This window comes from Sceloporus occidentalis, unplaced genomic scaffold (assembly GCF_023333645.1).
Source record: "Sceloporus occidentalis isolate IW3139 unplaced genomic scaffold, rSceOcc1.0.p SCAF_475, whole genome shotgun sequence".
NCBI classification, from domain to species: Eukaryota; Metazoa; Chordata; class Lepidosauria; order Squamata; family Phrynosomatidae; genus Sceloporus; species Sceloporus occidentalis.
Window position 1 is genome coordinate 140643 of NW_028317455.1, and position 15202 is coordinate 155844.

Below are 15202 nucleotides of genomic sequence, written 5' to 3' on the forward strand. Positions count from 1 at the left end.
ACTCGCATCACAGTAACATAGAATCCGTACACTGTGTGTGAATGAGTCAGCCTCACCTGCCTGAAGCAAACAGTTAATGTGTGCGGTTACTATCCTAAAACAAAGGTTCCCATGGGCCCCTGGGGGTCACTCCGTGCTGTGTATGCTGAGGGCCCTGCTCGCTCACTGATGACCCATGTGCAGTAAGCTGATCTTGCGCAGCTCACGGGGATCTCAGCTGGTTATAGGGATACATGCGGACTCCTCCGGCTCTCTGCACAGAACCCACCGGCAGATCGGCCCCCATCTAGTCGCCTGTTTCTCCTGCTGTAAAGACTCAAATCTTAATCAGTCGTTGGTCTCGTCTTAGATTCAGGAGCCGTATGTCTATCCCATGCATGTTTAATCCCCTCACTGTATTACCCTCTACCACTTCTGCTGGGAGGCTGTTCCACTTATCTACCACCATCTCAGCAAACTCTAAGGTTGTCCATAAAAGGGCATGATGGCCCACCAGTACCCAGTGGTGGTGGAATGCATCCCCTGCAGAGTAAGATTATTCCCTTAATCAGGACTGAAAATGGCCCAATATATTTATCAACGTAACCAGATATCTGGCAAGTGTCCTTGTTTAGTTTATCCAGTCCCTCTCCTAAACCTCTGTACCCCTCTCTCCTCCCTGATGCCCCTTTTCTCCCCCCTGATGTCCCTCTCTCTCCTCCCTGATGCCCCTCTCTCCTCCCCTGATGCCCCTCTTTTCTAGGTCAGAATGTTTGCTGGGTATGAGGGTATCGCAGGGTTCTACAGCCCTAAAAGCCCCGATAATGCGTATAGAAACAGCAGGAAACAGCTTTATAAATTAAACGGGGCAAATAAACCTATTATTCTAAAAAATACCCAGCGATGGGGCAGAAATCACCCCCACCCCCCAAGAAAAGGTGCCCTGGGTTGGGGTATTATGCAGACGCACGTGCGGGGGTCACAGTGACTCGAATGAGCCGCGTTACCCAACGCAGCTCAGTTACCCCCACTGTTGCCCCTGGCAGGGTCTTCATTGTGCGGATGTTTATCTACACGGCACGCAATGCCCGCGTTATACCCCCCAAGCCGACCATCCAAGGGGGGTGGGGGGAAGGGGCAGTCACATTCTCTTCAATGTGTGTTGGGGGGGCACTCCATACAGTGTCAGGATGGGGGGCACTTTACTGAGTGTGGGGGCTTCATGGCTGTTGTAGGTACAGGGGCCAGGAGCCCCGGGTGTGTCTGCGCATCCATTCACCTCCCTGCCTGAATCCCAAAGGAGGGGGAGCGGAGTGACGGAACTGCCCCTCCCGGTGCCAACTACCCCCCTCTCCCCGCCCCCTCTCCCCGCCCCCTCTCCCTCTGATCCCTGCTTTTCGCAGCATTGCAGCAGAGAGCAGCCGCAGCCGCCCCGATCAGCACCATGGCCAGCACCGTGTCAGGTACGAGCCGCCTGGCCACGGGGAGACCCCGGCCCAGCACCGCCCGCGGAGGGGGGGTCCTGAGGACCCCCACATTTTTAACATCATCGGCCAGGGTACAGCCCGGACCCCCAGGGTGTGGTGGATGGGGGGGATCAGACGAGGCTTCATGTGCAGGTGCAGGGAATCCGGGGGGGGCAGGGGGGATCTGGGATCAGGAATCCGGGGGGATCAGGAATCGGGGGGCCGGGGGATCTTAGATATTCTAGAATGTTTCATACATGTGAATATAGAATATATTTAGATTTAATTAAATGATATATTCATTCCATTTATTCCTCCCCATTTGAAGCCTGCGTGTACTGCATGTTGTATTCGGTACATACACAGGGATGTGCGCAGATGCACGCATGTATGTGTGTTGCTATGTTTTGCCGCCCCCGATGCATTTAGTGTTTTCTTGCGTTTGCAGATATTTTTAGGATATTTGGGTGTAATTGTGCCCACATATTTCCGGCGGCGGGGGCTTCCTGGGAGTGTCACTGCGGGGGGCACACGCTGCAACCCTTTATTGATAAAAGCCCCCCTATTCTTGGGCAGCAAGAAGGTTACCCCCTTTTGGGGGCCTTTACACGCAGTACCCTGGCAGAGAAAGGGTTAATGCCCGGCAGGGAACGGCTGTGAAGAAAGGGTGGGGGCTGCAAATCATTTTTCATGGAACATGTTGCACCCCTGTCACACGCATGTAACCCGGCACCTGCTGTACCGTGTTATTCCGCCCCGTGGGGGGGGCATCTAGATCCATTTATTGCCTCTCGCCCTTTTGTGTGTGTGTCGGCCGTGCATGCGGAGCCCGGGGACCCCACACCGGCAGCGTGATTAGTGGGTGTGGATCAGGAGACGACACAATGGGAAGAAGGGGGGGTTCTAACAGGGAGAGCCGACACTCCCAACACCCTCAGCTGACAAGGGTAATGATGAAAGGAATTGCAGCCCCCATCAGACGAAGGGTCACGGAAACGGGGTTCGTGTCTTTCTGTCGGGAAGTAGAGTGACACCGAGTATCACTAATGACCCCATAATGAATATTATCCCCGGCGGAAAAGGGGGCTTCATCGCCATGACAACAGGGAATCCAGATCACGTCCCAAACGCTGGGATACATTTTAGCAAACGCAGTGAATCACGCGATGGGAATGCGGGCTGCGCGTGTTGTGTGCGGGGCCACGGTATACGGATGCGCTTTATAGATCCCGTTCCATTCTGTGTTCATGGAGCCCGCTGTGGCTTCACCACGGATGATTCGATCCACGGACAGCGGTCAGGGGGGGTTCTCTGTGTAGAAAATCCTGGTGTTTCTGTTCTGGTTGATACTGTACTAGTGCAGGCATGGCCTGGTGCCACAGAACAGGTGGCTCAGAACCCATTTCTAATGATGTGCTGCAGCGGCCAATGAATAGATAGTTAGACATGCAGCAGCTCGCCGCGTCTGGCGCGGGGTAATTAGGGCTGAAAGCTGGCGCCAGCGACGTCAGCCCCCTGAGTGCCGGTGGGAACGAGCCTCGCCTGTGACATGTCTGAGCTCCAGAGTCTGGGGACCCGATGATCTCAGAGGCAGACGATGCTTTCCTCGAGTCACCGGCGATTCGCGGCGAGCCCGACACCAACGACACCAACCTGGGCAGATCCCCGAGGCAGGAGATCACTCACGGGATCCATAGGATCACATCCCCCGCCCCACACCCACCACATTCCCCCCCGCAGCATCACTGGATCCATCGCCCATGTCGTCCATCATTGGCTGGATACATAGTTACACTGTAGGGTCCAGCACTAGATCCACTGGATTACTCTGTATCATACATTGGCTTCCACCACACTGGGAGGCTACCGTCCACGACCGGCGCCCCCCAGACCCCCTTCACACATCCTGCCCCCTCCCGTTTTAGTAACCAGTTTTGGGCTCATTCTGTGTATTTTTAGGACCTTTATGTTTAATCTTTGCAGCCTACAAGGAGAAGATGAAGGAGCTGTCCATGCTGTCCCTGATCTGCTCCTGCTTCTACTCCCAGCCGCACGCCAGCACCATCTATCAGTATGAAGGTGAGCTCTTCTCCTTGCTGTCCGGCCCTCGGTGATCTCTTGTATGGAGCTTCAGCCACAAAACGATCCCACAAGGGCCTTAAAGGGTTAATGAACCGAGACACTCGATACATATTAATCTGTAATTGTTTATCTAGTAACATAGTGACAAATGGGGGTAATCCGAAAACGTGAAGCTTTGGTGGTCTTCCAAGGGGGAGAACTCTCGACATCATTGGACCTCGTAGGCTTTCTCTGTCCCGGGGACCACCTGTAACTTCGTGGCCTCGCTCTTTTCTTCGCAGACATGGAAGTGAAACAGTTAAATAAAAGGGCTTCCGGGCAGAGCTTCGAGGTCATTTTGAAGTCACCTTCGGACTTGTCACCCGACAGCCCACCCCTCGCCGTGTCCCCCAGGAAGAGGGACATCTCTCTGGAGGAGCTTCAGAAGAGACTGGAGGCTGCAGAGGAGAGGCGGAAGGTAACCTACTGGATTTTGGGTTGAAACTTTTTGATTTGTTAACTGGAATTTTTGGAAAGTTTGGGTGGGTTCCCGTAGAACCCGCCTCACGCAGCAGGGCCGGGATTTTACAAAAGGCCCAATTCCAGCCACTCGGAATATATGGAGAACGGTCAATGTGCTTTCACGTCCAATTGCTTTGATGACATCAAACGTTGGTAACGTTTTCATTGTTTGGTGATCGATCCCTTTATGGTTTTAGTCAGATCTCAATCCCTTCTTCTGTAGCTGGCCTGTGATGGACATGTGTGAGAAGTACCATTAAATGCCTACACTGTCATTCCCAATGGGCGGCTAAGACTCTTGGGGTCAAGATGCTCACATCAAGGCTTAGAAAGGTCATTAGTGTTCACAGCGAGACCCTCCGGTACCATCTGTTGACCAAAAACCAGGTTCCATCCCCCAGTGGAGTCAGAGTCGTCTCATCAATGTTGTTTCAGGAACGTTTTGCTCGTTTGTTGAGTCTCGTTTGTCTTCTTCTTTTTATTAATCCTAATTAGCGTAATAGCGGTTCGTGGGCTTCCTGGCGGTGGAACCCTTTAAAACCCAATGGGGTATGGTGGTCTGTTTCACCGGTTATGTACCTTTTCCCCACTTCAGTCCCAGGAGGCACAGGTGCTCAAACAGCTGGCAGAGAAACGGGAACACGAGCGAGACGTCCTCCATCGGGCCATCGAAGATAACAACAACTTCAGCCGCATGGCCGAGGAGAAACTGAACTACAAGATGGAGCTGAGTAAGGAGATCCGCGACGCACACCTGGCTGCGCTGAGGGATCGTCTCCGCGAGAAGGTAGGATTTCCCGTCCGCCACTTGGCCTTATTATGTCCGGCTGAGAACCCTCTGAGACCACCCAGCAGGATGCGCACCATGGGGATTGTAGTCTGGACGGTGGTGGGCATTGTAGTCTGTGGAGGGACCAAAATCACAACACGGTGTATGAAGGCCATTGCGGTCAGGAGCTCTGAGGGGTCCCTGTGTTCGGAGAAAATGTAATAAACAGGGAAGGGCTTTATTAACTAAATATATTTCTAGCTACTGGTCACCAATTAACCCTTCGTATGTTTGCAGGAGCTGCACGCGGCAGAAGTTCGCAGGAACAAGGAGCAGAGAGAAGAGATGTCTGGATGAAAGCCGCCATCGAACGAGCTTCCGCGCCCATTCCCCAAATCCGCACACCAAACGATTTTATTTCAAAGTCATCCATCCGGCCTCCTCGCTCCATCTCCTCTCCTTGCTCCCTCTCCTCACTCCATCTCTTCACCCTCGTCTTAACTTCATGGCTTTATATTTCTCACCTCAATGACATCACACGTCCCGCGGGGGGTGGGGGATCATTGGAATGAGTAGGGTATCTACATGTACGCCACATCTAGTGAAATGTCTTTTAGGCAAGAAAGTCCCTTCCTTAATTTATCCTGAAAACCACATAACCGCAGAAGTGAATCCCCCTTTTCTCCCCTCGACCAATGAAATCTAATTGCACTAAGGAATTTAGGGGGCGCCATAGACAGGCAGCTGAGGACTCCATAACCCCCCCCCGGGCGAAATCCCTTCTGCCTGCGCAACGCCTCATGGCTTAGTTAGGTTTTTATGATCTTGATTATCTCGTAAATCGTACGATATTAGGACTTTCCCGAAGGATCCTTAGCGGCAGCGCATGTGGACAACTTTCAACTAGAAGTCATGCTCAGTCCAGAGATGTTCTCCTCCAGTTTAGACCAAGTGTCCCCTCTGCTCTGACCACCTCCTGCGGGCCTTGTGCATCATGGTTTGTGATGTGTTCTTGCCCGGGCAGGTGTAGTTAGTGAGGACCTCGAGAGGTTCATGTTTCAGCCGTCACCAAGGCTGGTGGGCGAGACGATACCCGTGAGACCGCACAGTGCCGACGTTCATTAGAAAAAAACACTGGAGAAAGACGGTTGGAACGCAGGGATAAGGGCTGAACGAGTGGAACGTGCAGGATAGGCATTAGCCGTAAATTAATCTCCGTAGCCACAGCTGCCCCCGCAGAGAGAAGACCTTCTGCTGGACAAGAGCAGATGCCTCCTGAGATGCGGCTACCAAGATGCGCAGATGGATGAGAGCCCTCGGTGTCCTCGTCTTGGTGGAGATCCCAGAGAGATGTATTTAGGATCCAGTTAGGGTGGCGAGTCCTGAACCTGTAAACTAGATCTGATTGATTGGGGGGTCTCGGCATGGCGTTTTTGTCCTTCTTTCGATGTGTTGATTATGGGGTCGGTGTAACTCGTAGAACCGTCTTCTGCTTCCAAACCCCCGAATGCTTTCTGTATCTTACTGTACTGAATCCTGTCGTCTGTTATGGTTCGTGGCACCTCATTAAAGTGCATTATCTTGAGTCATTCCTAAAGGCTGTGTGATGTGTGTCACGGGGGTGGGTACATTTTATTAGCATGGAGATCTTCACACCTCTAGGACAACCTTCCTGCCCCCTCCAGAGCCACCACTGACTGGTACTTGGCATTAATCCTACCCAAGCAACGCAATGGCTGCCATTAGGGCGCCAACCCGCATCACCCCTGCAGGCTCCTCCGGGATGGGCCAACAGGCAGCTCTCCACAACCACCGTGATCTTCAGTATGAAGAAGAATAGAGTTGCAGTTCAACAGGACTTCCTCTTGGTTTATCGCTGGCTGATGGAGACATGGGGGCTGCCCAGCTGTAGGGTTAATGTTCCAAATTTGTTTCTCCATATGTAAAGCTGTGTGAGGGCTTTAAGGGGTCCATATGAGCGGTAAGTGGTTCTGGCAATACACATGCCAATGGTTCCCAGCGAGGCCTGTGGAGCCGAGGATCTCTGCCCCGGTGGACAGTGTGCGTCCTGTCGGCGTAGAATACATTTTTAGCACACATCTGATGCTGATACGGGAATTCGTGTGACTGCGAGTCGATTGAATGAAGTGGGGGGCAGCAGTCTGGATGAAGGGGCAGGCTGTGTACCCGCACAACACGGAGGGGCTCTGGCTACAGCGTATATTACTTTGTTCACCCCAGGAGGAGTACCGCCAGTAGTGATGTCCGGATCATGAACGAATGGTTCATTTGATCCGGTTCTTTTTAGTGATCCGGATGAATCGGTTCACTAGACTGAACGATTCATTTGTAGCTGTTCAGTCTGTGAATCATGCAGCTATAACCTGATCCTAGAACTGTGAGTCATCTGCAGAGCACTCAGACACAGACTCTGGGGTCAGGTTACAGCTCATTAATTCACACAGGAACGATGACTCATAGAGTCAGAGAGTCGTTCAAAGAGTCGAATGATCCGAAGAGTCGAATGATCCGAAGAGTCGAATGATCCGAAGAGTCGAATGATTCGAATCTTACAAGGATCCGAATCTTACAGAGATTCGAATCATTCAGAGAATATTACTGATACCATACTTTTAGAAATAAATACATTAATAATGTTCACACTGCCCCCAGGATTTAGATTCCCCTGACTTGGCCCCCCTTTACCTATAACTGCACCTACAGTTAACTTTATTAAATTAATTAAATTAACCCTCAGTCATCAGCATAAAATTAACCCTTATACCCCATCAACCATAACTGCCCCTGAAATTAACCGTAAAGATCCCATTAACCATAACGGCCCCTGAAATTAACCCTAAAGACCCCATTAACCATAACGGCCCCTGAAATTAACCCTAAATACTCCATTAACCATAACTGCCCCTAAATTAATTGCATGTACTCCAGATAAATTACCTAATAAATTGGTATGGTTGATGGGGTCTTTAGTGTTAATTTAGGGGCAGTTATGCTTAATGGGGTGTTTAGGGATAATTTAGGGGCAGTTATGCTTAATGGGGTGTTTAGGGTTAATTTGGGGGCAGTTATGCTTAATGGGGTGTTTAGGGTTAATTTGGGGGCAGTTATGCTTAATGGGATGTTTAGGGTTAATTTGGGGGCAGTTATGGTTAATGGGGTGTTAAGGGTTAATTTTAGGGGCAGTCATGGTTGATGGGGTGTTAAGGGTTAATTTTAGGGGCAGTCATTGTTGATGGGGTGTTTAGGGTTAATTTAATGGTGAGGGTTAATTTAATTAATTTAATAAAGTTAGCTTAAGGTGCAGTTGCAGGTAAAGGGGAATGTAAATCCTGGGGGCAGTGATTATTAATGTATTATTTATAACAGTATGGTGATATTCTCTGAATGATTAGAATGCCAATGAAGGCAGAGAGTCGTTCAAAGATCCGGATCTTACAGATCGTTAGTGTGCCTGCACGGAGTTACTGGAAAACAGTAACTCCGTGCAGGCACACTGAGTGATCCGAAGATTCGGATCATGAATCGGTTCATTTCAGTGAACGAATCGAAATTATCCGATTCACTTTAATGATCCGAACTTCCCATCACTAACCGCCAGTGCTAATCTGCACAGAGAGCTGTAGCACAGCGCCACCTGGTGCCCAGACCCGGGAGCGCCTCCCGGACCCTCAGGGAGCTGACGTACAGCGCCACCTGGTGCCCGGTTCCGGAAGCGCCTCCTGGCTTCGCAAGGAGCTGAAACACAGCGCCACCTGGCTGTATGGAATCATACAGAACAGCAACCAGTCCCGCGCATGCGCACTGCCTCGGGCCTGGATTTCTCGCCGTCACGTGAGCGCGCTCCACCTCCCCCTGGAAGCTCGGGAGCGCGCGCGGCCTTTTCTTTGCACCCCGCCCGCTCCACCGATACCGCCTAATCCCCGGCGGGAAGCCTCTTGTTCGCGTCGTCCAGTGCCCCGGAGCCGGCCAGGCAGCCAGGTGAGTCCCAGGCCGCAGGGAGGCCTCCCCCGTCCCCGCCCTCCGCGCTCATCACGCACCGGCGTCCGGCCGCCGGGTCCCTGCGGAGCGTCAGTACGTGACGGCGGGCCGGGGGGAGGGGGAGCGCCAGGCCGCAACATAAAGCGTCAGCGCCTGCCATGGCAACAGCGCTCCGGGAATAGGGCTCACCATGGCATTTACGCCACAGGAATGTAGACGTGCTCTATGGCAACTGCACCCCGAGAACAAGGGTGGACCTTCATGGCAACTGAATCCCTGGAACGAGGGATGATATTCAGGGCAACTCTACACTGGGGATAGGGAAGGTCACCATGCCATTTGCACCCTGGTAATAACTCTACCTCTTACAGTTATTGTCCCACATAACTGAGGGGTTCCATGGCACTGAGAATAATGGGGGTCTCCATAGCAATGGTGGGTCTGCATACTAACTGCACTTAAAGCAATGAAGTTATTTGTGTGGCAGCAGCAGGGAGCCTAGTGTGACGAGACCTGCTGAATTCGGGGGTCCCTGAAATGGGGAGTGAGAATTCTCCATGGCAACCACACGCTGGGAATAGTGGGTATGCAGGGTCTCAATGGCAGCCCCCCTATGGCTATAGGTCCTGCACTGGGTGTGCACAGGGCAACTGCCTCTCAAAGCAATAGGGAGGTGCACCGGTCTCCATGGCAGCTGCCCCTGGTTACCACATGAGACCTGGGGCTGGTTACTCGGGTCCGGCTGTAAACCCCAAATGGTTTATAATCCTGTCCTGTATCCCCAAAACGGATTTATCGGCTGTGGGGGCTCCTCGGGGGTCTCGCTGTGTGTAAAAAGATCTATTCCTGCGGATTGTCACAATGGCTGCTCCGTGTCCCCAGACGGCTAACGTGTATCTGCCTCTCCTCCTGTCGCAGCTCCGCGTGGATCCTCTCCAGCTCTCCGTGGCCATGGCTGCTCCGGATGTCAGCGTTCACGTGGAAGAGGTTGTGGTCGTAACCACGCCGGATAACATGATGGATGGCGGCGGTGTGGAGGAGGTGAAAGCTGTGCTGGTGACGTCCAACAGGTAGCTGTCACCCCCGTGTAGAGCGGATGGAGACCCGGAAACGCTAGGGGTGGCCCATGAGCAGACGTCACGGGTTAATCCCGTGTTACGTGTCACTGCACCCGGCTCCACAGCTTCATCCCGCAACAAGCCTTCCACGCTCATCCATGGGGGGGGGGTATTTTATTGCTGCCGGACTTATCCAAGTTCTTACTGATGATGTTTTCTTTTGCGCAGGAGCCTCGTGGACGAAGCCCTAGACTCAGAGAACGTGGCAGCCGCAGCAGCGGCAGCATTCAGCGCAACAGAGCTAAAAGAAGCCGTTTTAGGTACGATGGCGGTCAGACCGGCATTGGGGCGGATTCCCAGAATCTCGGACTGAGAGATTACACTGAGCCTTTCCCTTATTCCATCCGTTTATCGCGGTATAATACGTGACATTTCATTGGCCGAACACCTCTGGACCGGCTGAGCCTGTTTGTCTATGTGGCTACGTGGTGGGTGTCTGCTGTGGACACTATTGGGATGTGTTGGCCTCGGTATTAATCTTTTGTCTCCTTTTCCATGAATAGTGAAGATGGAGGGCGAGGAGGAGGAGGAGGGGGGCATGGAGGCAGAGATCGCCTACCCCATAACCTGCGGTGAGAGCAAAGCCAATCTCATCTGGAGGAAGTTTGTGTGTCCGGGAATCAACGTCAAGTGTGTGCAGGTGAGTCCCCTGTGCCGGCGTATCAGGGGTCACTTTCAGCTGGTTTTCGTGGCCAGTATAGGTTGATGTCCCCTCCATTAACGAGGCATCTTTTCCTGTCCCTCCTTTCCCAATCATTCTCTGTTTGTTTTCAGTACAACGACCACCTGATCAGCCCCAAGGAGTTTGTCCACCTGGCTGGGAAATCCACCCTGAAGGACTGGAAGCGGGCGATCCGGATGAACGGAGTCATGCTCAGGTCAGGCGCTGCCCAAAAGTGACCTGGACCCGTGCCTGCGCGGCCAGGAATTACCGAAAGAACACGCATGTAACCAGGGAACGGGGTAGATGAGCTGTGCTTGGTGGGTAGAGGGCATCCAGGGAGAAAAGGGCGCTTCAGGGAGGGCCGCCTGTCCATAAACGAGAAGAAATCCCTGAACTGTGTGTTTTTTTTTTTACCAAAGGAAGATCATGGATTCCGGGGAGCTGGATTTCTTTCAGCACTCGAAGGTTTGTTCCAACACGTGCCGGAGCACCAAGATCGACCTGACGGCCAGCCGCGTGTCTCTCTGCAGCCAGATGTCCACCGAGTATATCCCCATCACTCCGGTGTCAAGCGAGAGTGAGTAGCAGCTGCGTCTGGCCCTCACAAGGCCTCTGTCTTCCCACGTGTTCTCCCACGAGGGGCTGTGATTTGTATATTATGTTTGAGAGACTGTTTATCGTGCATCATGGTGAGGGTTGCTGTGACGTGCTTTGCATCAGGTTGTCACGTATAAACTTTTCCACAGGTTTCAGCGTGAACGGGAGCCCCACGACTATAACCATCGAAACCTGTGATGGTTCTGGGGACTGGACCGGCATGATTGGAGGTAAGGCAGCTCCTTGGTGGGGTGGCATACGGGGTGAAAAATAGGCTGGGGTTGGTGTGAGTGGGGTGGGCAGCACCAGGGGGACCCTCTGCAGGGTCTAGTTTAGATGTTTGCATTCGCTCCGGAAGCAGCTCTTAGCGGCTGACTTTGTTGCTTTACAGATGAGACTCTGGCGTTCTGGCAAGGCTTGAGGGACACGGGGCTCCTGGGTGACGTCTTACAGGAGTTTCACCATGAGCTCATAGAAACAATGAGGGGACTGAAGCAGAGACTGCAGACGCCTCCGATCCAGTTAGAGGGTAAGCCGTCGGGTTTGTATGATAACCCCTTGCGCGTCCGGTGACCCCCGAAACGCTGCAACCCCTGAGTCCGACGGGATGACCGGCGCCTATTTGCTTGGCTTTACCAGACGCATCTGCTTTCTCGGCTCACACGCCTGTTCCTGTTTTCAGACGCCGTGTTGCTGAATAACATTGTCCAGAATTTTGGCCTGTTGGACCTGATTAAGAAAGTTCTGGCGAGTCACAAGAGCCAAATGGACCGTTCCAGGGAGCAGTACACGAGGGACCTGGCAGGTAACCTCATGGGTTATATTATAGGGAGCCGGGGGGGGGTATTGTTTGGTTACGTATGTTATACAATAACTACTGTGAAGATCTGGCAGAGCTAGGTGGCAGGTAAATACCAATCTCGCGGTCATGTGAAAAAAGTCGGTGTCTGCTGTAAGTGGACTGTAAATGTTCTATGTTTTCCTCCACACCCTTTTTAACGTAAATTGTTTGTTTTCTTTACAAAGCACTCGAACAACAGTGTGATGAACACCGGAGACGGGCCAAGGAACTGAAGCACAAATCCCAGCACCTTAACAATGTCCTGATGACCCTGACGCCAGTCAGCGCTCCTCCTCCAGCCAAGCGACCGCGACTGACCAGAGCGACGTCCGGCCCTGCGACTGTCAGCTCACAGGTGGCCACCCAACCAACGCAGATAACCCTGCCTCAGGGAATGTCTTTATCCCAGCTGACCAGCCTTCCTTTCACCAAAGTTATGTCCTCCACCAGCATCCCAACATCCTCCACTACCTCCCTGCTGACCAAGAACTCCAACTCCCAAGCCGGCTCCCCTTCGTCCCCGGTGTTAGGGGGTTACACCATCCTCACCCCCTCAGGGGGCAGTTACGCAGGCACCACGTTGGAGATTCATCCTGATTCCTCCAACCTCACCGTCCTGAGCGCAGCCGCCATGCAAGACAGCAACACTGTTCTAAAGATGGTGAGCCCTATCCAGCTCCTTACCCTCCAGGGCCTCGGTGCGACCATACAGAACCTGGCCCAGCTAGCCCCAGCCGGCAGCACCATCTTGGCCATGCCCTGTGGCTCGGGGGATGGAGAGGATGAACAGACCACCATAGAGGTGACTTCGCTGGCCGAGGAGCTGGAGGACAAATAGACTCTTGGGAGCCGTGTTTCCATGTGTCCTGGCTCAGCCGCAGGGTGACTGAGAATGGGGGGCGCATGTACAGGAGAGAGGGAGCATGTCCAGGCTGCGCTAGCTGATGAACCAAAGCGAAGTACTCTTTTTTTTTTGGGGGGGGGGTTGAAGTACCTGTACTGGACAATGGGGTTGGCCATTCTGTCGCAAAATGAACAGGCCGGCTGTTGGCAGCTTTGACTCCCGGCTCGGTGGGGGGAGGGGGGTCTGTGGACTCGTCCATGTTGTCTCTTGAGTTTTCATGACCTGTCAGTCTTAATTTCTTAATGAACAATAGCAGGAAAAACTAAATCTGCAGTATTATCGGAACGAGACGCCTGCTTCGTGGCCACTGCTGGTATTGGGTTTGCCAAAGTTTGTGTCTTTTTCATTAAAATAGAGCAGAACTCTTCCTCGGCTCTGAGTGCAGCCTCATTAAGTGTAAGTGAGGGAGGAATCTTTACTGTGGATTTAAACACATGCTGGCTGGGGGGGGGTTAGGGTTCTTGGCACTCGTTTTAAAGCACTCTCCAGCCTGGGACCACTAATGATGAGAAATTTGGTCTTGCATCAGACTGCGGCCCTGAGCTCTCATCATAGATGCCCCCGGGGCCTTTACTAACCCCCTGAGCTGCATTTACCTGCCGACAATCCTGTTTAGTTTCTACCTCTCAGCATCACGCTTTTGTTGCCCCTCTAATTTGTGTTTTTGATGGCACAAGGCTCAGGGGAAATAGATCTATTTTTTTAATTGTATTTTTGTGTTTGCGGAGCCCAAAAGGAACCACGGAAATAAATCTAGTTTTGCGAGCTCAGGCCCCGGGTGTTCTTTGAAATGTTGGACAGGGGGTGCAGATGACGAAGGTCCTTTCCTTATCGTTAAAGGTTTTCTCCGGCGTTTGTATGTTCCTGGGTTTGGAAATCTCTGCTTCGGAGAAAGAAATGCCCGGACTGGAGGTAACGTGGAGACTCGTAGCCCTGGCTCTGATCATCAACTGGGCGGCCCGATAACCGACATGTGTTGGTAATTTGGGGACCCCCAGTAACCTGTGTCCCAGGGGCCGTGCCCACTGTATGACTGGCACAGCTAGGTGAAAGCGTGCGCAGCCGGTACCAGTTAACTGTCTCATGGTGTAGAATAAACAGTCACGTGTCTCCCGAGCGTCCCGGTGTCACACGGTTGGGAACAACCGGTTTTAATAAGTTCAGAGCCCGAACCTCTTGTGTACGTTACGGGCTTCCCGGTTCCTCGCCCGGGGGGGGGGAGAAGGATCTCTCATGCTGTCTACTTATTAATGTGACTTTGGGGGAAACGCAGCGCTTGGGTCCGGCGTGTAGATCGTGAAACGAAGCAATAAAGCCAACGGCCCCCCAGCCCACCATTTCCAGGGTAAGTAAGAGGTCTGAGCTCACAAAAGACTAAGAAGGTTCCTTGTCTTATTTATTTGATCTGGTCATGGAGATGGTGCATCGTCCGGTAATTTCAGTGGCCACCATTTCTGTCATTCGGCAAATAAAAACTAAAGGTTGGGCTCAACAAACGGCTCCGGCCTCAGGGAAATGTTTTTGACCAACCAAATGTAAGCTACTAGAGAAACAGACCAGCAGATCCCACCATACGGAAACTGATCGACTGGGCAGGAAAGGTGACGTAAGATACAGGACGCGGGGGGTTAACCGGTGGTGATCTAATATCTCGGCTGCAGTGAAGTATCGATGGCTTTCTGCGCTCGTTCCCGTCTACCCCGCACAGCGCTGGGTTCTGGGACTGACGGGTCTGGGGCAGCAAATCAACCCAGCTGCTGAGGGCAAGTTGGAGCAGAATCAATCCCCAGCTGCAGCTTCCACCCCAGTTACTACCCCCCCCAACACCAGGCTCTGTGTGTGGTGGTGGGGGGGTCTGCAGGAGACATTCTTCTAAATTTATTGAGTTGAAAGAGAAACGAAACTAAACAACAGTTAAATAACACATCGGGGTGTGTGTGTATCTCCCGGTCTCCGCCCCGGTATGTGGGTATCCCCCGTCTCTGCCCCGGTTTGTTTATCCCCCGGTCTCCGCCCACGTCTCGGCTCCCGGGAGGGGCGGCTCTGATGTCACCGCCTCATTCTTCGCGGAAAGGGGAAACGAAACTCAAAAGAATGAAAAGCTCAGAGAACACGAGAGAGTCTGTCAGACACAGCCAGGGACAGCCAGGGAGTGAGGAGAGGGAGTGAGGAGAGACAGCCAGGGAGTGAGGAGAGGGAGTGAGGAGAGACAGCCAGGGAGTGAGGAGAGACAGCCAAAGGAAAGCATCACAGAGAGATCTCACAAATCTGAATAATCTGCA

General features: G+C 52.6%; 2 protein-coding genes across 2 annotated transcripts; both read left to right on the top strand.

Moving 5' to 3' along the window:
- Window positions 1-1423: 1423 nt before the first annotated feature.
- LOC149271671 (stathmin-3-like) lies at window positions 1424-5154 on the top strand. Its single transcript, XM_089507211.1, has 5 exons — window positions 1424-1442; window positions 3429-3524; window positions 3809-3984; window positions 4624-4815; window positions 5095-5154. The coding sequence occupies exons 1-5, from the start codon at window positions 1424-1426 to the stop codon at window positions 5152-5154; spliced, it is 543 nt and encodes a 180-aa protein (XP_089363337.1).
- Window positions 5155-9747: 4593 nt separating this feature from the next.
- On the top strand, window positions 9748-12854 carry LOC149271672 (glucocorticoid modulatory element-binding protein 2-like). The gene is made up of 10 exons (XM_089507220.1): window positions 9748-9866; window positions 9928-9939; window positions 10083-10185; window positions 10438-10554; window positions 10689-10792; window positions 10998-11159; window positions 11332-11405; window positions 11567-11704; window positions 11858-11980; window positions 12202-12854. Exons 1-10 carry the CDS (start codon window positions 9748-9750, stop codon window positions 12852-12854), a joined length of 1605 nt encoding a protein of 534 aa, XP_089363346.1.
- Window positions 12855-15202: the final 2348 nt, after the last annotated feature.